Below are 26,454 nucleotides of genomic sequence, written 5' to 3'. Positions count from 1 at the left end.
CATCATTCTTAAATGGAAGAAGTTCGGAACCACCAAGACTCTTCCTAGAGCTGGCCACCCGGTCCAAACTGAGCAATTGGGGTAGAAGGGCCTTGGTCAGGGAGGTGACCAAGAATCTGATGGTCACTGACAAAGCTCATCTGTGGAGATGGGAGAACCTTCCAGAAGGACAACCATCTCTGCAGGACTCCACATATCAGGCCTTTATGGTAGAGTGGACAGACGGAAGCCACTCCTCAGTAAAATACACAACAGCCCGCTTGGAGTTTGCCAAAAGGCACCTAAAAAGGACTTTGACAATTAGAAAAAGTAATCTCTTAGTCTGATGAAATCAAGATTGAACTCTTGGCCTGAATGCAAAGTGTCACATCTGGAGGAAACCTAGCACCATCCCTACGGCGAAGCATGGTGATGATGGCATCATGCTATGGGGTTGTTTTTCAGCGGCAGTGACTGGGCGACTAGTCAGAATCGAGGCAAAGATGAACGGAGCAAAGTACAGAGAGGTTCTTGATGAACCTGCTCCAGAGTGCGCTAAACTTCAGACTGGGGCGAAGGTTCATCTTCCAACAGGACAACGACCCGAAGCACACAGCCAAGACAATGCAGGGGTAGCTTAGGGACAAGTCTTTGAATGTCCTTGAGTGGCCCAGCCAGAAACCAGACTTGAACCCAATCAAACAAAGTACTGAGTATAGGGTCTTAATACTTCTGTAAATGTAATGTATTTTGTTTATTACTTTTAATAAAAAACTGTTTTTAAAAATGGGCTATTGTTTGTAGATTAATGAGGGGGAAAAAACAATTTAATCAATTTTAGAATAAAGCTGGGGTCTGAATACTTCCCGAAGGTACTGTATGTCGCCTACCACCCCGAGTTATGACACAGAAGATACTAAAATGAGTTCTCTGAAGCGGTTTTTAATGGACCATCAAACATTTAATGGAATACTGCAAACATGTCAACAGTGGGGAAGTGATATGTACTGTACATTCAAAGTATTCACACATTACGTTCGCTTAATAGATCCTCTTTTACCATTTAGCTTAGGCCTAGCAACAAAAAATGTCCCATCCCACACATGAAGAACATGCAGAAGTCATGTTTGGCTGCTGTTCAAAATCTTGCAGTCATAACATTTATTTTTGACACCTCTCACACTGATCAGGGGTGGCAGGCAGCCTCGTGGTTAGAGTGTTGGGCCAGTAACCGAAAGGTTGCTGGATCGAATCCCCGAGCTGACAAGTTAAAAACCTGACATTATATTCAACAGCCTCTCAACAAGGATTGCCCATAAGCTTACAAAAAAAAAAAACTGTCCTGGTAAGCCTTGGGCCTGGTTTCATTTTGGTTCCTAGCCTCTACCACTTCAGTGTTCAGAGATCTAAAAGCACTGGATAGGTGTTAGCTAAAATGTTTATCTCCACCTAGTCCTTCAACATGTGAACACGTCAGTCAAGGGTGCCGTAAACCTTGCAGTGCATATAGGCCAGTTTCTCAGCGTGGGTTCGCCTCAGCAGAGGGAACCACTCACGGTGAGGCAGCTCCACCACTCGGTATCCAGTCAGCTTCAGCTGCCTCCTTTTCATGGCGTGCAGCCCCAGCAGCTGTGGAGAGCGGTAGCAGTAGTGGTTCCTGTTCGTCACTTGGATGGCCAGTCTGATGGGGGCTATGGAGGCTTTGTGGGAGTCCCTGGGGAGTGGGCCTGGGTTGTTACGTTTGGTCAGAGTCCCCACAAGCCCATCCGTCAGGTCGACTCCAACACTGAACAGCCCCCCTCCCTCATCCGGCTCTGTCCTTCGGAGGAGGGGCAGCTGAGAAGCTTGGGTTGGGGGAAGGGGGGTCTTTCTGCCATTGGTAAGTTGAGTCAAAAGGTCCTCGGTGAGAGTGACTCCTGTGTTGATCTTCTCCCAGCCCTGAGTAGAAGAGCCAGAAGAAGTTGTCCAATCCTTGGAGGAAATGGGGTATGTCTGCACTGAGGTCACAGGTAGCGGCTGTCCGACAGGGTTCAAATGCACCTCCAGGTCGATGGAGCGGGTGTGAGGCAGGATCATTCGTTTGCTCACAAACTCCTCTCCACCCAAAAGGTCCCGTAACACAGCCTCTGCCTCCAGGACCTCAACCTTCTGACACACGTCCTTCTGGGCAAAGCGCCACAGAATCTCTGTTGTCTCCTCCCGCAGCTCTCTACTCAGCCGCGGGCCAGTCCAGTGAGGCAGTTCCAACGCCACCGTCCCATCCAGCGTGAACAAGTCTTTCTTCAGATCCAGCTGTTTGGACCTGGTGGCTAGGCTAACAAACTCGGGGCTCAAAGCTAATGCCACAAGGTCCTCAGGGAGCTGACAGATAAATGCCAGGCCGAGGAGGCCGGTTAGGAGGTGCTCAGGATAGCGCTGGAACTCATCCGCTCTCTGCCGAAGGGCCTCAATGAGGCTGGGGTAGAAGTTAGGGCACTGGCTGGGCAAGACACCTAGGGTCCCAAAGGCCCATATGAGCTTGCCCGAGTCTTTGCTCCGACAGTGTGGCGCTAACGACGGCAGGCGCTCAGCAACAGCCAGGAGGATGCGTTCGTTGCGGTAATGCAGGGACGAGCAGGCCAGTGCCACATGCATCAGACCCTGGACGCCCATGCTGGGGGCACGGCGAGGCACCTCATGCGCCATGACCTCAAGCCAAGCCCGATGGTCGAGGTAGCTAAAACGCAGCAACTTCATCACATTCACCATGGCAAAGTCACTCATCTCATACACAACCAAGTGGGCCCTGTCCACCAGCCGGTTCACCGATCCTTCCGAGAGCGCTGTCTGGGACTTGAACAGGCCCAGGCACACAGCACCTACCTCCTCTGGCTCCAGCTGGTCCAGGTGACGCATCAGTATCTGCTCTAAGGGGTGAACTAGCTCTTTGGGGCAGTGTCTGCCCTCCCCCATCACATACAGAAGCTGGACTATCTCAGGGACACCTACCTGGCCTAAGTGCAGGCTGGCGCAGTCATACAGGCACTGCAGGTACTGAGGCACAGACCTCCCCAGGCAGCGCCACAGGTCTGCGGCCAACAGCAGCTGGTGGAGGCCCATCTCCCCGGCCCTGCGGCCCAGCTCAGCCTCATACAGCCCCAGCATGCTGTGAGTGGGGGGCAGGCCCAGCCAAACAAAAGACTTCAGCACCTTCAGTAGCTGGGCGTGGCTGAAGTGACTCAGGTTTTCCACTGAGTAGCGAAGCAGCATGATGAAACGCGTGTCACCCCTCACTAAAGGTGTCTGGTCAGGGTGCAGGTGACTAAGCTTGGTGAGGAAACCGGTTACATCCACAGGCTCCATGCTGCCCTTCAGGATGGTTACTTTGTGCAGCAGGAAAAAGGCCTGCTTGGAATGGACTGGGGCAGGCCGCTGGGACAGGTCAAGGGTCATGGCTGAGTACTCTGGGCGGCATGTCTGGAAGGCACGGGGGTCGCCTTTGACGTCTGGGGTTAGGGGTTCTGTGCGGTAGGGGGGTGCCCTTTCTGCCTTAGCCCCAGTGCCTCTGTTGAAGGCCAGGTCCAGCAGAGTGTTCTTGGTGCTGGATAGGCGGCGTGAGGAGCTGACACTGTAGCGGTTACTCTGCTGCCTGAAGGCAGAGGTGACGGTGGACTGACACTGCTCCTCCATCTCCAACCTGCTCAGGGAGGCTCCAGGGTCATGCTGGGGCCGATAGTAAGAGGAGGGGTTGTACTGTAACCTGTAGCCCCCGGGATGTACCCCTTCCCTCCCGTCCTCCTCATCGAGTCCTTCCGTTTCAGGTTCTCCATAAGCGTTGTGCAGATGCCGAGCTCTGAGGAACTGCCTATGGAGGGCTAGGGAGAGATGGCGTAGCCTAGCCACATGGCATAATGATCCCACAGACATCCACCTCAGAAGCTGAAAGGCAGAGAATGTGCAGGAATTATTAGGTTGTTGGTTTAACTATAGATATATTGTTCCTAAAAATGTAATGTGCATGCTGCTTCAATTATAAAGATGACATTTCTACTTCATCCATATTAACAGAACAGCCTATACGAGGGCCATGTGGAATCTTGTTCAGGATATAGCTAGCTAGCTGGGTTTCCTATAGCTAACTAACGTTAGGATATTAATATACATAATTGATAACGCCGGGTAAGCTATAACATTGGTGGCAAAGAAGAACACAGTACAGTAGACTGGCGAGCTCTCCCCTGAGGTTTTCAGTAGCTAATGTTAACTAACCAGGTAGCCACTTTGGAATGAGTTGCTAGCTAACGTTAGCTAAGTATGATAAATTGTATTAGCTAGCTAATTTATTCCACAATACTAGCCAGTTGCAGTTTGCCATATATATAAAACAAAGCAAACTCACCGATAATAGCAATATCTTGCACAAGGAAAAATATATATCATTTTTTATGACATTTCAGAAACATCCTTGTCTGTAAGGTCGCTGATGAGCTCTGACCTACGGCGCTGTGCGGGTACAAAAATAGTAGCGTCAGCGAAAGCGAACTCTTTGTCGAAGTAGCTGTGCACTAGACCGCTCTCCTAGTATATATTAAATGAATGTTGCAGATGTGGAAGGCAGGGTTTTCCTACTTATGCAGTTGCTCAAATGAATGTGAAATCATGCAATCAATCAATAATCAATATATTACATGATACTATCCTAATACTGAAATTGGACGTAATTGGCCAACTGTATCCAATTATCCTAACTTGACAACGCTTGGCCAACTGTATTTCTAATAAGAGATTAGAACTACTTCAACATGTTTAAAATTGAAAGTCAGATATTGAGTATTGAGCTTTATTCATAGTGAGCATGTGTGAACACCCTGTGGGCAACAAAATTAGTTATTCAAGATTTAATCACATCTTTAATCATTAAATTCATATTTGCTAAGATATGTTTTCTTCAAGCCATTTTTCAGTAACACAAAATACAAAAAGAAACTTGATACCATTTTGTCTTTTAAGACATTACAAGAGTTGAAACACACAAAAAATCTAACATATTCGTTTTTGAACAATCGCTTCAGTTGTACCGTACCATGTAGTAGATCAAAATTAAAAAGATTTCATATATATGTATATATTTATATATTTATATTGATATAGTTTAAAAAATAAAAGCGGAAATGTCTGTCTCATTAATTCTTAATAATCCTCTTAAATTATTCACACGTAATAAGCTTGATATATTTGAATAAATATGTACACATAATAAATAACAATAATATTTACATCCAAGTACACTGCCTTTCTGTTTCTACTAAGAACACAGCAGGACACAACAAAAGTACATAGCAGCAAATGTTGCCCCAAAACTGAGGGTGTGGGCCCTCCATCCCTTGCTCTACCTCTTTCTTTTCCTCTCTTCTTATCCTCTTTTTAACATTCATTATTTTTTAAGTCCTCACTTCTTTCACCCCTGACTTCAAAGTTATTCTCTAAATTTCCCAGACCCATGAAAAAATATATGTCAACATATACTGTACACACTAATGTTTAGAATAGTTTAATATATTGTAAAATGTCCCATATAGCCAAATATATTCTAGAGATCTATAAAGGTAGTATATATTGACATATACATAGTTTTTTTCAAATGAGGGTGGGTCCTGTTCAAACAAGTACACCACACAAGTACACTCCATTATCTCAAAGACTCATTCCAAAAATTCATTACTCTTCCTATAAAGTCTGAATCTTGCAATTAGCATCTAACACCATCAAGTCTGCTGGCTCAGCTACCACCTGCTGCTAGTGATCTTAAATATACACTTTGCGCAGATAAGCAGCTTCATTGACCAACCTTTATGTTTAAGTAATCATTAATGAATCACTAACACACCCCTTTTTGTCACTTTAAGAAATATCAATGGAGACCAAAAGCATCTAGAACGTCAACAAATTACAAGCTTCCTTTAGCTGTCGCCTACATAGTTTCGAAACGAAGTAAAATGCTAAGAGGTTTGCAGCTGATTCGTCATCCTGGGATTGATTGAGCCATTTTGTGTCAGTTGTTGTCGCCACAAGGTGGCTGTCCTCAGTCATTGCAGCTACTGATAGCACAGAGGAATCTACATGTGCGGCATCACTGGAGATGGAGGAAACAAAGCCTTCTACGCCCAACAAATACAATGTGCCGTCAATCATTCACAGCTGCAGACCCATCAAAGCTTTGGAGATCCCTGATTGGTTAATACAACTGATCCTGTCATGCAATCCCAGCCCTTAGGGTTCTGAAGCCTCATTTTCCCATCTCAACCAAGCACATTATTAAACGTCCCCCCCTTAATAACACAATGCAACACACTCCTGAAAAACACATCTCACACCCCTTAAAACAGCTTCTGTATCTTAACCTTTTGGTTTGTTTCCTTCGTGATTTGGTGTGGTGGTGTGTTCTTATAGCACCAATAAAGTCACAGGGGGAGGCTGTATGGATGGATCTCCCCCTGTTTACCTGAATCATATCTTGTTCCGAATGTTAACCATGTGAATTAAACAGAAGAACTGGCCCTGGCCAACTTGTTAAGGGCATACAGTAACCACATATGCCCAACAGTCATGCCGCAAATCTGACACCAGTAGTATTCAATGTTGTTCTTCAAGACCCTTTATGTACAGAGGTTGATAAAGCTGTGTTTTACGCCATACAACACTCTTCCGTGGCCTCCAACTGCTCTTAAATGCTAGTAAAACTAAATGCATGCTCTTCAACTGATCGCTGCCCGCCCGCCCGACTAGCATCACTACTACAAATGGTGTAGTAGGTGTCTGGCTAGACTGTAAACTCTCCTTCCAGACTCACATTAAGCATCTCCAATCCAAAGTTAAATCTGGAATCGGCATCCTATTTCGCAACAAAGTCTCCTTCACTCATGCTGCCAAACATACCCTCGTAAAACTGACTATCCTACCGATTCTTGACTTCGGCGATGTCATTTACAAAATAGCCTCCAACACTCAGCAAATTTCGATGCAGTCTATCACAGTGCCATCGGTTTTGTCACCAAAGCCCCGTATACTACCCACCACTGCGACCTGTATGCTCTCGTTGGCTGGTCCTCGCTACATAATCGTCGCCAAACCCACTGGCTCCAGGTCATCTATAAGTCTTTGCTAGGTAAAGCTCTGCCTTATCTCAGCTCACTGGTCACCATAGCAACACCCACCCGTAGCATGCGCTCCAGCAGATTTATTTCACTGGTCATCCCCAAAGCCAACACCCCCTTTGGCCGCCTTTCCTTACAGTTCTCTGCTGCCAATGCCTGGAACAAATTGCAAAAATCACTGAAGTTGGAGACATATCTCCCTCACTAACTTTAAGCGTCAGCTGTCAGAGCAACTTACCGATCGCTGCAGCTGTATACAGCCCATCTGTAAATAGCCCATCCAACCAACTATCTACCTCATCCCCATATTTGTTTTTCTGCATACCAGTATTTCTACTTGCACATCCTCATCTACACATATCACTCCAGTGTAAATTGCTAAATTGTAATTACTACGCCACTATTGGCCTATTTATTGCCTTACCTCCTTACTTCATTTTGCACATACTGTATACAGATTTTTCTATTGTGTTATTGACTGTACGTTTGTTAATTCCATGTGTAACTCTGTGTTGTTTTTGTCGCACTGCTTTGCTTTATCTTGGCCAGGTCGCAGTTGTAAATGAGAACTTGTTCTCAACTGGCCTACCTGGTTAAATAAAGGTGAAATTAATAATAAAAAAAATATCAAAATCAAACTCAAAATCAAATATCATACATTCTCGGTCTTTACACTGTCCGTTATTGTGACAATTTACAAATAGGCCCAGACAGAATCTGCAGGGTAGTTTCCTTATCCCTACTTTTACAGTATTTGACAACTGTAGTAGTACATGTTTAGTAGTAGTATTTGGCTTGATTTAAATTGAGATTTTTTTTATTTCACATAAATTCTAGAGGCTGCCTTGAGGAGAATCTTTCTCCCACAGACTGTCTTCGCTTTATAATATATTCATTTCATTTCATGCTAATGTCAATGCAACAATAGCTTTTCCAATAGTATGCTACTCTTGATCCCAAAATTCACCCCAACCTAAATGTTCAGTGGATTGCCGATCAATAGAACTAAAACCTGCATACAGGGTGGCTTGAAGAGCGTCTTTGAAAACCAGAGTAAACTGTTATTTTCCTTCCCCAATGGTCCTCCATGCCTCTCTCTGCCATCCGTAGTGCAGTGCGTCCTAGGACCGCCCCGGGGTAGCAGTGAGTACAACTATTTAGGACTACAAAATGAATGCTATTGATATGTGATACTGTTTAATTATTATAAAAGTGTGTATAAGCTGAATTGAACTGCTCTGTAGTGTTCTGGAGCACTATGGATCTAGAGCACATAGAATCTAGATCTCTGTGGATTCTATCCTCTCCAGACGGGTGAGTACCGGCCAGGGAGGGGCCAGCTGGTGGAGGGCAGGAGGGAGCTTCTTGTCCTCAGCAAGGGGAGGTGGGGAGAGAGAGAGGGAGGGTAGGGGAGTGACGGGGGCAGGCAGGGGGATGGGGGACAGTGGGGGTGGTGAGGTGGGCGAGGGGGTGGTGTTGGTGGAGGTGAGCTTGGAGCCCAGCTGGCCCACGCGGAGCTCCAGGGCCTGGTTCTTCTGCAGGGTCTCCACATAGCTGAGCTGCAGCTGGGCCTGGTACTTGAGCACATGCTCTTTCTCGTCCATCCACACATGGCGCTCCTTCTTGAAGGTGAGTGCCTGTCGCTCACGCTGCTGTCGTTCCAGACGCAGCTCGCCTTGGAGGTGCTCCAGCTGCCGACGCAGGTCCCCTGCCTCCTCCCACTGCTGGTGGGCCTCCTGGCGCTGCTGGTGGATTTCCTGCCGCAGTTGGGCCTCTTGACGCTGATGAGCTTCCTGACGCAAGTGAGCCTCCTGACGCTGGTGGGCTTCCTGACGCATGTGAGCCTCCTGGCGATGGTGGGCATCCTGGCACTGAACCTCATCGCTCTGCAAACTCAGTATGGCATCTGGGGGGGGGACGGGGGGTGGAGGCAGGGCCGGGTAGGAGAAGGCGGAGCCTTCAGGTGGGCTGTGTGGCGAGGGAAGCCCCACTCTGGTCCTGGATGCTTCCCTGCTCCCTCCACCACTAGCCTCGACAGCCCTATCCCTCACACTGAGCTCACCCAGGGCCCGCTTCAGCCCTACCACCTCAGCCTCAAACATTCCCAGCTTGTCCCTCAGCTGAGAGACCTGGAGAGACACAGGGAGGAGAGGCCGGAGAGTCAATCAGGAGTTAAAGAGAGAGTAAGTGGTAGCTAATTCACTTAATGCGTGTCGTGTGAGAGAGAGAGGATTGTTTGTGTCTTTCAAAGTGTATTTGAATGCCTGTATCTGTACTGTATGCATGCGAGTGACTCAAGAGCTCAAAACGTGTGGTGCACAGACCAGAACAACCCTTCAAGTGGTAGTTAGTGTTTCAGGTCCGTCTCTGACTCCCCAGACCTCAACCCTACCTCGGTCAGCGTCTTCTGCAGCTCCCCCTCGCAGCGCTCCAGCTCCAGGCTCTTGGTGCTGTAGGAGTCCTTGAGGCCCAACATGGCCTCTTCCCAGTCCCTCAACTGGGCGTTGGCCTCCTTCAGCTGGCCCCGCAGGGCCACCATCTCCCCCGCCCGCTGGGTCACCTCCGCCTGGCTCTCCCTCAGCTGCTGCTTCAGCAGGGAGATCTCCCCTGCCTTCTGACACACCTGACAGGGAGGGGGATGAAAGATATGGACATGGTTGAAATAGAGATCAACAAGCACCTATGTAAAGGGCATGAGTCTGTGTAATGGATGTGCACTTACAGTATAGGACAGCTACTGCTGCATTGTGTGCTAATGATCAAAAATCATTTGCACAGAACAAATAGGACACATCTGACCATTGGTTTAGACAGTATTGCCCTTTGTCATTTTTAGCATGGACATCTACTATTTATTCTCAGCACTCCTTTTCACATTCTCCCTCTCACTTGTCATGCCCCCTAAAGTTTACCTTCCTCCCAGTTAACTTGTAAACCTCACCCATCTCTCTAGTATCCCACACCCAGCCATGCACACTACCCTCTTAACCCCGGGTCCCCTCTCTCACCTCCCATTTGGTCTCCTCCAGTCGTGGCAGGATGTCAGCCTGCTCCTTCCTGTAGTCCAGGCACTTCCTCTCCAGCTCCTCTCTCTGGGCCAGCAGCGCAGCCATCTCCTCATGCAGCCGTCGCTTGTCCTGCGACAGACGGGTGATCTGGGCCTGCAAGGCACTCTGGGAGCGCTGGGCGCGACGCGTCACCTGGGTAGAAATACATTTGGTAGAATGGAGATTCCCGATTCAAATCAACATTCGACAATGGGTATACTGGAGGCTGAGTGTACTATTTGAATTAAGGTAAGTGGGAAAAATTTTGCACAGAATTTGACTAAACTACTCCTCAATGCTCATTCTTTGCCTTTCTCAGTGTTTGCCATGCAGCCATGGCAAATGCTATTGTGCTATTGGGTATAGCCTACGACCCCACAATCTGTGAACTAAGGAGCCATTACCTGCTGCAGGCGTGAGGCATAATTCTGCCGCAGATCGTCCATCTGGCGCTCCCACACGCGCTGCTTCTCCTCAAACACCTGGACGATGGCCGCCTCACTCTGGTCCAGATTACGGCGCATGTGGAGCACCTGGGAGAGGAGGAAAGGAAGTAACTCATCTGTAATTCACATGTAGCTGCAGGAGGTGATGGAGAATTCACAAAATGGCTGCCATCCATCATCGAGGTTACTGCCCCACTAGTCTTTCATATTTCTTTGTACTTCTCATTTGCAATGTCAACGGATGCTGAATATTAATTGATTGCTTTTTAGGTGTTCCACTATGTCTCCTTGCATTGCATTGTATTGTATGTGGGTAACACACCTCATTCACCATCTACCACCAAGGTGTACCACCCCACTTTCAAATATCCCTACCTCCAAGCCCTCAGTACTTGAATAACTTGCACTACTATTTCAGACCAAAGACCTAATGTGTCTTACCTGCTTGACCGTCAGCTAATAAAAATAGTTGTCCGCTCGGCGAGTTTAGGGCACACCCACCTGACCAGTTTATCAACTCACCCAACCAGTTTCCCAGCGGTTTTAGTTTCAAGTTTTATTTGTCACATGCACAAGTACTGTGAAATGCTTAACTTTCAAGCCCTTCCCAACAGTGCAGTACTCAATATCAAAATAGTATTAAAAAAATTTAAAACAGGAACGTGTAAGCTATGTATGGGTTATTCTTAAGCCATAGACAGTATTAGGTAAACAGTAAGATCACTAGTACAGTTACCTATGCCCTCTATGGGTTATGCAAACTCATCAAATTTCAAATAACAATTTCTTGGGATTATATAAAATAACTGCATTCACTGTCCTATAGTTGTGATAATTTGCACTACTGGCACTATTTGTTTGTTGCTTTCTTCTACAATATAATCTATTAAATCTCCTCCTGCACCCCCCAGTAGTATCCATTCTTTCTTCTCCCTTTTCCTCTCTCGTCATCTACATCTGTCTCAACTCACCTCTTGCTCTCTCTCCCATAGCCGATCCTCCAGGTCCTGGATGACATCATCGGAGGAGGGCGAGGGGCGGAGGGGCGGGGGGGCGTCACTCAGGTGGCTGAGCCTCTGATAGGATGAGGAGCTCTTCCCAGAGGAGGAGCGACCACTATCCGAGGTGCTCAGTCCGTTCTGGTATCCACTATTACCGCTAACGCCACCAGGCTTGTCCATCTTCTCCAGGGCCCCTGTAGTCCCCAGGCGGTTGATGTGGCTGGTGGAGGCGCTCAGGGGCCCTAGGACAGGCGGGGGCCCGTAGCCCGAGCTGGAGCCAGCGTAGGTGGGCAGGCTGGTTAGAGAGTTCCTCCCTGAGTCGGAGAGGCTCCCCTGACCTCCGCCCCTGCTGCCACCACCTCCCCCGCCTCTGGTACCTCCACCCCGGCTGCCAGAGCTGTCTGTTTCTCTGAGGGGTCCTGGTAGACTGGGACCCCCACCACCTCCAGCCCCACCTCCGGCCCCTCCTCCGGGGCTGCGGCCCCCTCTTCCGGTCTGGGGGGGGCACACCAGATTCTGCATGGAATGGAAGCTCTTGGGCACTACAGGCTTGAAGGCAGAGGGGCGGACCAATCCATCGTTGCTCTGGATGGGGGAGGATGGAAAATGGCATTGGTTGTGAAATGTAATGCAAGGATTGTATAACATACATTATCTGACAATTAGGTTGACATAGATTATGAATATGCTGCTATATGTGTAATTAATTAAGCAGCAAGCATACTGACGCTACATGTGAATTTCAAATGGGGATTAAGAGCATTTACTGTGGTTTGTTAATGTACCGGTACACAAATTGTATGCAGATATACAAAAAACAAATGTCCAGTATGAGAGACCTTTTCAGAAATATATCATAAAGAACAGTAACAGCTAAGTAAAGGCTAATGCTATTAGAATGCATGGAGGAGTTGATACACAACACACACTTTCAACATGCACCCTCATACTCAACTTTCAGCCTGTATTTGGACACACACAGAGAGAGAGGAGAGAGACTCACCTGAACCTTCTCCAGCTTCCCAGAGATGGGGAGGATGTTGGGGGGGTTGTTATGGTTATCCAGTTTGGCTGCGCTGGCACCCACCTCCTTGTACTGAGCTAGTTGTTGGCTACTGTTTCGATCATTGTTCAGCGAGACCTCGTTGTTCCCGCAAACGTCCAAACTCACTGCCCCTCTCGGCACTTCTCGCCCCCCATCCCTCTGGTCCCGCCCATCACACCGCCCGCCTCCATTCAAAAACACTGCATTGGACACCTGCCTCTCACTGTTACCCACCGCTGCTCGGTTCCCATTGGAAACGCCCCTATTGCCATTGGAGACTTGTCTGCTTCCATTGTTATGGGCGGGGGGCCTCTCTCTCTCTGCTCTCTCGCAGAGCGGCAGAGGACGCTCGCTGCCGTAGTAAGAAGAAGAGTGCTCCACTGTGGCAAAGCTTCGTTCGTCAGCCGTAGTCCCCTTAGCATGGGTCAGGGGAGGAGGTTGCTGAGAGGACCTCTCGATGCTGTAACTCCTATCTTCCAAGCCCCTGCCCCTGTGGGTGGAAGTGGAGGGGGGTGGTGGGGGGGCACGAGGCAGGCTGTTCTGCTGGGTGGTGCGGGTGCCCACACTCCGCATGGCGATCTCCTGCTGCTATTGCTGCTGGCCAGAGGTGTTGGTTGAGGAGAATACCCCGCTGGCCACAATTCCCATGCCCTGGGGGCGCCCCCCCTCACTCATCCCCCCACACTCCACACGTGCCATGATGGAGGGCAGGGAGGCAGCACCAGCCGACATGCACTGCAGGACACACAGAGACATCGAGAGGAGAGGGAGAAGGTAAAGAGACACAAACTAAGTACACACAAGCACATGCCCACACACAAATACACACTATACGTAACAGAAGGAGGAGGATGAAGAAGTCCTGCAACTGCGATATCTGAGACCATCAGTGCTTGACTTGGGCAGGAGCTGAGTATCGGCACCTCAAATGTTCTACTGCTCCTGTTCCTCTTATAGAATATTAGCTCAAAATTATTGTGGAGCTCTTGCACCTAAAATGTAAACAGTACGGCACCAAATGAGTACCGGCACCTACAGTGCCCTCAGAAAGTATTCATACTCCTTGACTTATTCCACATTTTGTTGTGTTACAGCCTGACTTCAAAATTGATTACATTTTTAAAAATCTCACCCATCTACACACAACACCCCACAATGACAAAGTGAAAAAAATGTGCTTAGATTTTTTTTTATATACATTTATTGAAAATGACATACATAAATATCTAATTTCAGAAGTAGTCACACCCCTTTCTTGGACATTACATGTTAGAATCACCTTTGGCAGAAATGAGTTTTTCCTGTAAGTCTTTAAGAGCTTTGCACACCTTGATTGTACAGTATTTGCCCATTATTATTTTCAGAATTCTTCAAGCTCTGTCAAATTGGTTGTTGATCATTGCTGGACAATCATTTTCAAGTCTTGCAATAGATATTCAAGCAGATTTAAGTCAAAACTGTAACGAGGCCATTCAGGAACATTCACTGTCTTCTTGATAAGCAACTCCAGTGTGTATTTGGCCTTCTGTTTTAGGTTATTGTGCTGCTGAAAGGTGAATACATCTCCCAGTGTCTGGTGGAAAGCAGACTGAACCAGGATTTTCTCTAGGAAAATCCCAGTCCTTAACAATTTTTGTTTTTTTTAAATTGTAATTTTTTTTTGAAAAAATTAGGCACACAATGGTTTCAAACGGCACTATCTTCTCTCTTCCAAAGAGAAAGTGACATTTTTTAGTTTGGTGTGGCGACAGAGTGGTGTTTGAATCAGGGCTAAGGTTACTATTGAGACGACAAACTGACACCAAAGAAATAGTGGTTAATTATGTACTACACACAAATACAAGGAAGAGAGTAAAGGGGTTAACCTCTCTGGGATATGTGGGACGGTAGTGTCCCGCCTCGCCAACAGCCAGTGAAAGTGCAGGGCTCCAAATTCAAAACAACAAAAATCTTATAATTAAAATTCCTCAAGCATACAAGTATTTTACACCATTTTAAAGATAAAATTCTCATTAATCCAGCCACAGTGTCAGATTTTAAAAATGCTTTACAGCGAAAGCACCACAAACGATTATGTTAGGTCACCACCAACTCACAGAAAAACACACCCATTTTTCCAGCCAAAGAGAGGAGTCACAAAAAGCACAAAGAGATAAAAATTAATCACTAACCTTTGATGATCTTCATCAGATGACACTCATAGGACTTCATGTTACCGAATACATGTATGTTTTGTTCGATAAAGTGTATATTTATATCAAAAAATCTCATTTTACATTGGCGCGTTACGTTCAGTAGTTCTAAAACATGCAGTGATTGTGCAGAGCCACACCAATTCACAGAAATACTCACCATAAATGTTGATGAAAATACAAGTGTTATACATGGAATTAGAGATATTCTTATCCTTAATGCAACCGCTGTGTCAGATTTTAAATCAAAAAACTTTACGTAAAAAGCAAACCATGCAATAATCTGAGTACAGCGTTCAGACAACAATGCAGCCAAAGATATCCGCCATATTGTGTAGTCAACATTAGTCAGAAATAGCATTATAAATATTTATATATTAACTTACCTTTGATGATCTTCATCAGAATGCACTCCCAGGATTCCCAGTTCCACGATAAATGTTTGATTTGTTCGATAAAGTTCATAATTTACTAACTTTTGTTAGTGTGATTGGTAAACAAATCCAAATGCGCGTTCAGGTCTAGCTGAACGTTGGACGAAAAGTTCAAGGAGTTATATTACAGCCCGTAGAAACTTGTCAAACTAAGTATAGAATCAATCTTTAGGATGTTTTTTATCATAAATGTTCAATAATGTTCCAACCGGAGAATTCCTATGTCTGTAGAAAAGCAATGGAACGAGAGCTAATTCTCTCGTGACCGCGCCTCAGAGCCTGTGGCACTCTGCCAGACACCTGGCTCAATCCCCTCTCTTTCGCCCCCACCTCACAGTAGAAGCCTGAAACAACATTCTAAAGACTGTTGACATCTAGTGGAAGCCTTAGGAAGTGCAATATGACCTCATTTACACTGTATATTGGAATGGCAAAGAGTTGAAAAACTACAAACCTCAGATTTCCCACTTCCTGATTGGATTTTTCTCAGGTTTTCGCCTGCCATATGAGTTCTGTTATACTCACAGACATCATTCAAACAGTTTTAGAAACTTCAGAGTGTTTTCTATCCAATACTATTAATAATATGCATATAATTAGCATATGGGACAGAGTAGCAGGCAGTTTACTCTGGGCTCCTTATTAATTCAAGCTACTCAATACTGCCCCCCTGTCACCACGAAGTTAAGAAATTGTCCGTAGAGGTCCGAGACAGGATTGTGTCGAGGCATAGATCTGGGGAAGGGTACCAAAACATTTATGCAGCATTGAAGGTCCCCAAGAACACAGTGGCCTTCATCATTCTTAAATGGAAGAAGTTTGGGAGCACCAAGACTCTTCCTAGAACTGGACGCCCGGCCAAACTGAGCAATAGGGGGAGAAGGGCCTTGGTCAGGGAGGTACTCAAGAACCCGATGGTCACTCTGACAGAGTTCCTCTGTGGAGATGGGAGAACCTTCCAGAAGGACAACCATCTCTGCAGCACTCCACCAAATCAGGCCTTTATGCTAGAGTGGACAGACGGAAGCCACTCCTCAGTAAAAGGCACGTGACCGCCACTTGGAGTTTGCCAAAAGGCTCTTAAAGACTCTCAGACCATGAGAAACAAGATTCTCTAGTCTGATGAAACCAAGATTGAACTCTTTGGCCTGAATGCCAAGCATCACATCTAGAGGAAACCTGACACCATCCCCATGGTAAAGTATGGTGGTGGCAGCATCATGCTGTGGGGATGATTTTTATCAGCAGGGACTGGGAAACTAGTCAGGATCGATGGAAAGATGAACGGACTAAAGTACATAGAGATCCTTGATAAAAACCTGCTCCAGAGTGCTCAGGACCTCCGACTGGGGTGAAAGTTCACCTTCCAACAGGACAACAAACCGAAGCACACAGCCAAGACTACGTAGGAGTGGCTTCGGGACAAGTCTCTGAATGTCCTTGTGTGGCCCATCCAGAGCCCGGACTTGAACTCAATTTAACATCTCTGGAAAGACCTGAAAATAGCTGTGCAGCGACGCTCCCTATCCAACCTGACAAACCTTGCGAGGATCTGCAGAGAAGAATGGGAGAAACTCCCTAAATACAGGTGTGCGAAGCTTGTAGCGTCATACCAAAGAAAATGAGGCTGTAATCGCTTCCAAAGGTGCTTTAACAACGTGGTCTGAATACTTGTATAAAACAAAACACCACATTTACAAAAATGTCTAAAAACCTGTTTTTGCTTTGTCATCATGGAGTATTGTGTGTAGATTGATGATAAAACATTTTTTAAATACATTTTAGAATAAGGCTGCACCGTAACAAAATCTGGAAAAGGTCAAGGGGTCTAAATAGTTTCCGAAAGCACTGTACATGTATATGAAGTACATTGAATATTATCCCAAAAACCATGTAAAGGCTAATAATAAAGGACAATTTGTGGTATCAATTATCCTTATACAGTTGCACCTTATTCCAAATCACATGAAAATTCATATTCAAATGTGTTTTTTCAGTTGAGAAAATTGTTTATGCAATAAAAATGAAAGCACATCTCGTATAACTGTAAAAACAGTTGACATTAAAGTGGAACTGACAATTTTAGCAACATGAAATATTTTTTAAAATCTGTTCATACACATCTCTAGGAAGAATATGACACCTTTTCTTGCATTTGCTGACAAGCAAACACTTAGATATGGTAATTTTCACTCTTTCATAAGTTCATAGAATGTTTGGGAATTCAGTGTAGTTGCGTTTGGACAATTAATAGACACTGCAGCAAATAAAACCTAATAAAAACAACTGTCTTGTCCAGGACCAGCGTCTACGCAGAACGGTGCGCCATAGCCAATTAGAGTTACAGTAGGCCTATATGCAAATAAGCCATTTGCCACACAGGCTTGCCATCATCACTTTGAACTGAAGTGTGTGTTAATAGGCAGCAGCATCAGCGTGACATTAGATAATTAGAGCGCATTCACCAAAAGCCACAAAAGACACCTGAATGGATTTCTGTAAATATGTAAAAACCATGGGAGCCCCCTTACATTTGGGAATTGTACAGCCCTATTGATCAAACAACCATAAAAAGGCAGGCTCTCTCTCCCTCAGTTGCCTATGCACATCATCAACAATAGCAAGATCAACAACTAATGGTAGTCAGAGCGAGATTAGCTCAAATCTAACAACGGAACATTAGATAAACCCTCTCAGACTTGTTAAACTAGTAGGCTACAAAATTGCACTTAGAAACATAAAAGTAACCTGCTCGTCCTTCTGCAGTTTGCCTGCCAGTGCATGCTTGTCCCAACCTACGTTTTAAACAACTGAATCGGAACCTGCCTGCCTTCCCGCCCATTTGATCGATGCCAAATGCATTTGATTGACGACTAAGAGATATGCTAACTGGATAACAGTTGCTCAATTTCAGCATAGCTAGCTAAGCGATATACATTTCTTTGCAAGCTAACCATATGACACCTGGATCTCTAGCTGTAGCCACTGAAAAACGATATGAGGGTCCGACCAATCTGATTCCACACTCCAAGACTGCTTCCATCACGTGGACTGGGATATGTTTCGTATTGCGTCTGACAACAACATTGACGAATACGCTGATTCCGTGTGCGAGTTAATTAGAAAGTGCGTTGAAGTTGTTATTCCCATAGCAACGATTAAAACATTCCCAAACCAGAAACCGTGGATTGATAGCAGCATTCGCGTGAAACTGAAAGCGCAAACCACTGCTTTTAATCAGGGCAAGGTGACCAGTAACATGACCGAATACAAACAGTGTAGCTATTCCCTCCGCAAGGCAATCAAACAAGCTAAGCGTCAGTATAGAGACAAAGTAGAATCTCAATTCAACGGCTCAGACACAAGAGGTATGTGGCAGGGTCTACAGTCAATCACGGATTACAAAAAGAAAACCAGCCCCGTCACGGACCAGGATGTCTTGCTCCCAGGCAGACTAAATAACTTTTTTGCCCGCTTTGAGGACAATACAGTGCCACTGACACGGCCTGCAACCAAAACATGCGGCCTCTCCTTCACTGCAGCCGAGGTGAGTAAAACATTTAAACGTGTTAACCCTCGCAAGGCTGCAGGCCCAGACGGCATCCCCAGCCACGCCCTCAGAGCATGCGCAGACCAGCTGGCTGGTGTGTTTACGGACATATTCAATCAATCCCTATCCCAGTCTGCTGTTCCAACATGCTTCAAGAGGGCCACCATTGTTCCTGTTCCCAAGAAAGCTAAAGTAACTGAGATAAACGACTACCGCCCCGTAGCACTCACTTCCGTCATCATGAAGTGCTTTGAGAGACTAGTCAAGGACCATATCACCTCCACCCTACCTGACACCCTAGACCCACTCCAATTTGCTTACGGCCCAAATAGGTCCACAGACGATGCAATCTCAACCACACTGCAAACTGCCATAACCCATCTGGACAAGAGGAATACCTATGTGAGAATGCTGTTCATCGACTACAGCTCGGCATTTAACACCATAGTACCCTCCAAGCTCGTCATCAAGCTCGAGACCCTGGGTCTCGACCCCGCCCTGTGCAACTGGACTCCCCCAGGTGGTGAGGGTAGGCAACAACATCTCCACCCCGCTGATCCTCAACACTGGGGCCCCACAAGGGTGCGTTCTGAGCCCTCTCCTGTACTCCCTGTTCACCCATGACTGCGTGGCCACGCACGCCTCCAACTCAATCATCAATCAGTTTGCGGACGACACAACAGTGGTAGGCTTGATTACCAACAACGACGAGACGGCCTACAGGGAGGAGGTGAGGGCCCTCGGAGTGTGGTGTCAGGAAAATAACCTCACACTCAACGTCAACAAAACTAAGGAGATGATTGTGGACTTCAGGAAACAGCAGAGGGAACACCCCCCTATCCACATCGATGGAACAGTAGTGGAGAGGGTAGCAAGTTAAGTCCCTCGGCATACACATCACAGACAAACTGAATTGGTCCACCCACACAGACAGCATCGTGAAGAAGGCGCAGAAGCGCCTCTTCAACCTCAGGAGGCTGAAGAAATTTGGCTTGTCACCAAAAGCACTCACAAACTTCTACCGATTCACAATCGAGAGCATCCTGGCGGGCTGTATCACCGCCTGGTCCGGCAACTGCTCCGCCCACAACCGTAAGGCTCTCCAGAGGGTAGTGAGGTCTGCACAATGCATCACCGGGGGCAAACTACCTGCCCTCCAGGACACCTACACCACCCGATGTTACAGGAGGCCATAAAGATCATCAAGGACAACAACCACCCGAGCCACTGCCTGTTCACCCCGCTATCATCCAGAGGGCGAGGTCAGTACAGGTGCATCAAAGCTGGGACCGAGAGACTGAAAAACAGCTTCTATCTCAAGGCCATCAGACTGTTAAACAGCCACCACTAACATGGAGTGGCTGCTGCCAACACACTGACTCAACTCCAGCCACTTTAATCATGGGAATTGATGGGAAATTATGTAAAATATATCACTAGCCACTTTAAACAATGCTACCTAATATAATGTTTACATACCCTACATTATTCATCTCATATGTATACGTATATACTGTACTCTATATCATCTACTGCATCTTTATGTAATACATGTATCACTAGCCACTAACTATGCCACTTTGTTTACATACTCATCTCATATGTATATACTGTACTCGATACCATCTACTGTATCTTGCCTATGCCGCTCTGTACCATCACTCATTCATTATCTTTATGTACATATTCTTTATCCCCTTACACTTGTGTGAAAGTTGTCATTTTGTTTTGTGATCACTGTGTATTATTGTGTAACAAATGTGCAAAATGTATGGGATTATTATTATTCTTTCTTTTAGACACATTTTATCCCTGAATGTATGTTTATTTTTATTTTTATATATATATAAAAAAAATGTTGTAAGACAGTAGTTTTGGAATTGTTAGTTAGATTACTTGTTGGTTATTCCTGCATTGTCGGAACTAGAAGCACAAGCATTTCGCTACACTCGCATTAACATCTGCTAACCATTTGTATGTGACAAATAAAATTTGATTTGAAGTCCGTCACTCACCCACTCCTCCAATGACATGCCATCCTCCTAGCAGCTAGCTAGCTAAAGTTAGGCTCTATGTTTATAGCTCACTAAATAAATAGATACGCTAGTTCAGGGGTGTCAAACTCAATCAGTGCATGGGTCCATATAGAAAAGAAAAAAAACACATTTTCAGGCCAGACATAGCCTATTTGTTTTTACAAAGAAACATGCAACAGCGACCCAAACTGGCTATTGTTTTATTTGGAAAAAAATATGGTCAAATGTTCACGTTTGTACATAGGAAGCTGTGTAGTATTTTAACATTAAAACAAAATAGAAAATATTTGTCCAGCCTTTGCTGCTAAGCTTGCAGATGGGCATAATAGGCTGCCACTGTAACTTTAAACCGTACCCTCGCCCATATCCGGGCGCGAACCAGGGACCCTCTGCACACATCAACAACAGTCACCCACGAAGCATCGTTACCCATCGCTCCACAAAAGGGCAAGGGGAACTACTACTTCAAGGTTCTCTGCTGCCAATGACTGGAACGAACTACAAAAATCTCTGAAACTGGAAACACTTATTTCCCTCCCTAGCTTTAAGCACCAACTGTCAGAGCAGCTCACAGATTACTGCACCTGTACATAGCCCACCTATAATTTAGCCCAAACAACTACCTCTTTCCCAACTGTATTTAATTTTTATTTATTTATTTATTTTGCTCCTTTGCACCCCATTATTTTTATTTCTATTTTGCACATTCTTCCATTGCAAAACTACCATTCCAGTGTTTTACTTGCTATATTGTATTTACTTTGCCACCATGGCCTTTTTTTGCCTTTATCTCCCTTCCCACCTCATTTGCTCACATTGTATATAGACTTGTTTATACTGTATTATTGACTGTATGTCTGTTTTACTCCATGTGTAACTCTGTGTCGTTGTATCTGTCGAACTGCTTTGCTTTATCTTGGCCAGGTCGCAATTGTAAATGAGAACTTGTTCTCAACTTGCCTACCTGGTTAAATAAAGGTAAGATAAATAAATAAATAAAAGGTCTGAGAGCAAGTGACGTCACCGATTGAAACGCTATTTAGAGCGTACCACCTCTAACTAAGCTAGCCGTTTCACATCCGTTACACCACCCCAACCAAAAAGTATTCATGGAATTTTGAGTCAAATTAAACTTTTTTTTCAAACCACTTATAAAGTTGGTTTTGCATAAACTGGGAATTGTATATTTATGGCTGATAATACGATTGTCTGTTTGTTTAATATCTGCATAACCTCACACTCAACGTCAACAAAACTGTCAGTTTAACTTTAAAAGGGTTAAAAAGTAGCCTAGCTCATCAATATGTTTTATTTGAGTTAATACACGATAACTACTTGATTAGTGTTTCAATCAAAATATTAACTACATTCCACATCTACATTAACAGACATATTCAAGATTTGCAATTGAGGTACAATCATAGAAGGAAAGCTTACTGTGCTCACTGCTCACACAATCTTCGTATTGTTCGTTTCACACCCTTTCTCTCACTATTTGTTGATGGTTAGCAGAGCAGGTTTTTTGCACACCTGGTAAATTTGCATGTTAACATATGCCTTCTGTCTTATATACACACGAAAACCGATAAAACATACACAAATGCCAACAAATATTCTGTCCCTGAACCACACCCACAGGGAACACCATCTGATTACTCAACTATCACTGATTGAACATTGACCTAAAGGTAATATCTGGATTTATAGTGCATTGTACCAAGTGTTGCCTACTACTCCTTTCTGAGCAAAGATGCAGCCAAACCATTGTGCGAATTCTCTCTCTCCATTGTCTCTTCATGCCTGAAGACACACACATGCAAACAAATGAAAATACACACAGACACCAGTTCTTCCCCCTGCGCCAATGATAATGACAAAAAATATATATTTTTCAACTCTCTGACTAATAGAAGGAAAAATATGGGAGTCAATCATCATGTTACATGAGTACATCATGTCTGTGTATGCATCACTGAGTGCAATAAGGAATACACACTATATTATCATTATTTCACTGTCCCCTGAACCACAGACAGAGAACACTATCTGATTACTCAACTATCACTGATTGAACATTGACCTAAAGGTAATATCTGGATTTATAGTGCATTGTACCAAGTGTAGACTATACTAGTCCTATCAGGGCAAAGATGCAGCCAAACCGTTGAGTGAATTCTCTCTCTCCATTGTCTCTTCATGCCTGAATCCAAGACTGTGCACATTAATCTACCATGCTACTTTGCTATAGTAAGGTAAGAATTAACATTCCATCTCAGGTAGGACATGAGAACAGAACCGAATGTGAAAGTGCGAGTACTGAATCCTTGGGATAAGGTGCTGTTCAAAACTAGATAGGGTGCGTTACTGCCCCAGGGCCAGTAGAGGGACCTGTTCCAGTGTTGGCTGAGCTGTGGCACGTGCCTACACTCCTCACTGTCACAGTTACACACTCCTAGGCATTACATCATCGGCTCCATGCTTCATACAGAGAGAGCACGGCACACACACACAAGCACTCTTTCTTGTGTGCCCTCATTCACACACTTACACATTCCTCAAATCTCTCAAAAAAGTCATTCTTCTCAATCTCTTGTCCTGTGCTGAAATGCACTATGAGGTATTTAATAGGTGTACACACACACACCTGCAATACATGTTCTCCCCATATTGTCACTGCATTGTCCATACATAGACCCCTATATACACAACTCAAATGCAAACAAACTGTCTCCCAAACAAAGTGACCACTTCCCACACAGACACACACACTTCACTTAATTCAAGGCCTCATATAAGCTAGGTCTAGAAGACCTCCAGAGCATTAACACTGGGCACAGAGGTAAACACTACACAGTAGAATATATTCAATAGGCCTATTTTATCAGAGCTCCCTTGCCATTATCATCAAATTACTGTCCATATACCTACAACTGACATGTTAGCCCTCACTTTTAGTTCACACACATATACATACACACGCATATATATATATATATATATATATATATATATATATACTTATAATATGCTTCATGACATGTCAATAACACAGTATTTGCTACATCTGTTTGGTAGTGATGTAGGCCTAATAAATCAGCCTATTGCCTATGCAAGCTCTATTCCTGTTAAGTGCCAAGGTAGGTCTAAATTCTACTGTAGGACATTTGCTCTTGGTCTGTCAATTTATGCTCTTAATATATAAAAATTCTCTTCATTATTTTTGTAGCAGCTAAAACAACCTCCGTCAACCCTTTCACCGCACAGATGTGCACAGGCAGGGTGACTGTCAGCTGACGCGGCGATGCTAGAGCACAATGGAGAAACATCACTCGTTTCTCCATACCAGCGAAAAAGCCCTAACCCAACAACGAAGGACGAGAAGAACGAGATAATTAACACGATCTACCCATTTCCCCCTGCATTTCTTTCGGTTCACGAATTAGGCCTGCATAATGTGCGTGTGGGTCAGGGAAATAGAGGGTCGTGCTCGAGTGAGCGTCGTAAACTACAACCCGCGCGCACAACCGCTCGCTTTTGCCACATTCCCATCTCGCCGTCTTTACTTTCACTCCAATAAGCAATATGAACAAGAACGGTATCCCTCTCCCTCATCGCTCTGCCATAACAACATTTGAATCACCCAAATCCTTCTCCCCGTCAGCGTGCACCATGTAAAGCGGCAGGATAATGGATTGGCAATGCAGTGAATGGCGATAAAAATAGAAAAACGCAGGTGTCGATGTGCGCCGCGCTGCGTCGCCTACTATGTGCGCGTATTTCTCTGTGGAAATGATGGAGCGCTCCGCTCAAACAGCAGCTCCACACTTACTATTAGCGGCAGGCACAGCACTGCTCCTCGGCGAGCTGTCCGATTCGAGGTTCGCAGATAGCAACGGTGGAGCGGGAGTATAGCCTAGGCCTACTCGTGTGGCTCTGGTCGGGGAAATCTGCAGCCGCTAGTACCCGTAGCAAAGATCGGGTGATTGAGGCATCGAGAGGATGCGTGCATCAGCTGTGTCACACACCCACCTCCGCCCCGCCCCTTCTGATGACCACGACACCGCCCCCTTCCCAGAACGGCACCGCGCCTGCGCCCACACTTCCAGCAACAAAGGTGTGAATTCTTCCTCCACATCAGAATAGCACACAATGTATTGATTTTGTTCCACACAGAATACGTGGAGAACAAATACAGTGGCTCACAATGTATTGATTTTGTTCCACACAGAATAAGTGGATAACAAATATAGTGGCTATTGCTGGAAAATGGGAACTCTTGCCAATCTTGCAATTTGTCTTTCTGTGTCTTACTATGTATATATTCCTTTGAGTACTGTACAACGGAATTACATATGACCGGGCAGGATAAGTGTGTGTGTGTACTAGTATACGTGCATAATAAGTGCGTGTGTAGCTCAGAATGCAGTTCTTAGTACCGAGGGCAAGCGAGGCCTTGGGAAAACATGATTGCCAGTTCCCAGGGGCAGAGACAGAGCAGAGCTGGCTGTGTTTGTGTAGGTGAGGAACTGGAGCCTGAAAATCAGCCTCACTCAGGACTAGTCAAGAGAGAGAGGAGGGATAGGCAGGGAGAAATTGCAGAAAGAGACAAAAGAGAGAGATATCAAAAGATGAGCAGGGAGAGGGCAGAGCGAGAGAAACTAGCCTATGTTGAAGCTGTAGCAGAAAAGAACTGTTAACTTGTCTGTAGATGGATAAGAAGGACCATGTCCTCTCTTCTAAACCTCTGACTGGGTTTACCAAATGCACACCCAGGCATTGAGTTTAAAAACATTAGATCATTACATTCCAAGCAAAACTAAATGAAAGGGTTGATGAGTATGAGAGTTTCTGGTTTCATTTGGAGTAAATCACATTATTTTCAGTAGCCTTTTCCAATGTCAAGAAATGTGTGACTTATTTCCCTGTCATAATGCCTTCTTCATACACACTCCACTGTTTGCACACAAGCAGAACTATTACAAGCAGTCTTCCACACATAACCCTGTCAACATGATCAGAAAACATCCATGGTCCTTCACATCAGAGGAGGCTGGTGGGAGGAAATATAGGAGAACATTTTTATTGTAATGGCTGGAATGGAATGGTACCAGACACATGTGTAAGTACAAGTACAAAATTGTTGCTAGTGGTTGTACTAAATTGTCCTCTAATTACACAAATTGCTTTTGTTTAAATTATGAACCTAGCCAGTCAATGTAGCTAGCTAGTAGTAGTAGCTTCTTGACTTCATAAATCTTAGTAAAACAACCAATGGTGTTTTGTCGAGGCCATATGCAACCAAAATCAACTTTATTTTGAATTATTTCAATTCACAAGATAGAATGAAAGAGAGCGTCAGTCATCAATTATTTAACTTCTGCAATTCTTGAGCTTGGACGCTGCCATTGGACGCGATGCAACGCGAGCTCAACACGGGCAGTGAAGCAGCTTTCATTCATTTCATAGGAAGCATTTTCTCAACGGCTGACGGCAATGCCGGACTCCCGATGGCTACAGTGTTGCAGGGCCATAACACAGACCAGCACACAAGCCACTCTCAAACTCAAATAACCTATTCAGCACACATAGGG

General features: G+C 45.2%; 2 protein-coding genes across 2 annotated transcripts; both read right to left on the bottom strand.

Moving 5' to 3' along the window:
• Window positions 1-1,389: 1,389 nt before the first annotated feature.
• On the bottom strand, window positions 1,390-4,559 carry fastkd5 (FAST kinase domains 5). The gene is made up of 2 exons (XM_020465978.2): window positions 4,358-4,559; window positions 1,390-3,897 (listed from the first exon to the last, which is right to left on the bottom strand). The coding sequence occupies exon 2, from the start codon at window positions 3,883-3,885 to the stop codon at window positions 1,453-1,455; it is 2,433 nt and encodes an 810-aa protein (XP_020321567.1). The 5' UTR covers window positions 3,886-3,897; window positions 4,358-4,559; the 3' UTR covers window positions 1,390-1,452.
• A 222-nt stretch (window positions 4,560-4,781) lies between these two features.
• On the bottom strand, window positions 4,782-24,863 carry LOC109873609 (leucine zipper putative tumor suppressor 3-like). The gene is made up of 7 exons (XM_031809625.1): window positions 24,693-24,863; window positions 12,610-13,386; window positions 11,577-12,191; window positions 10,564-10,692; window positions 10,121-10,312; window positions 9,505-9,735; window positions 4,782-9,241 (listed from the first exon to the last, which is right to left on the bottom strand). The coding sequence occupies exons 2-7, from the start codon at window positions 13,222-13,224 to the stop codon at window positions 8,393-8,395; spliced, it is 2,631 nt and encodes an 876-aa protein (XP_031665485.1). The 5' UTR covers window positions 13,225-13,386; window positions 24,693-24,863; the 3' UTR covers window positions 4,782-8,392.
• Window positions 24,864-26,454: the final 1,591 nt, after the last annotated feature.

This window comes from Oncorhynchus kisutch, linkage group LG29 (assembly GCF_002021735.2).
Source record: "Oncorhynchus kisutch isolate 150728-3 linkage group LG29, Okis_V2, whole genome shotgun sequence".
In the NCBI taxonomy this organism is placed as follows: Eukaryota; Metazoa; Chordata; class Actinopteri; order Salmoniformes; family Salmonidae; genus Oncorhynchus; species Oncorhynchus kisutch.
Note: the sequence above shows the minus strand (reverse complement) of the source record. Positions and strands in the feature narration are given on the sequence as shown.

What these genes read in the sequence shown, in the direction of transcription:
- fastkd5 (XM_020465978.2), bottom strand. Translation starts at nt 3,885, where the DNA reads ATGTCTGTGGGATCATTATGCCATGTGGCTAGGCTACGCCATCTCTCC.
- LOC109873609 (XM_031809625.1), bottom strand. Translation starts at nt 13,224, where the DNA reads ATGCGGAGTGTGGGCACCCGCACCACCCAGCAGAACAGCCTGCCTCGT. An exon ending in ATGCCTCACGCCTGCAGCAG is followed by an intron (nt 10,313 to 10,563) that starts GTAATGGCTCCT and finishes ATTTCTACCCAG; the next exon opens with GTGACGCGTCGCGCCCAGCG. An exon ending in TGCAGAAGACGCTGACCGAG is followed by an intron (nt 9,242 to 9,504) that starts GTAGGGTTGAGG and finishes GTGTCTCTCCAG; the next exon opens with GTCTCTCAGCTGAGGGACAA.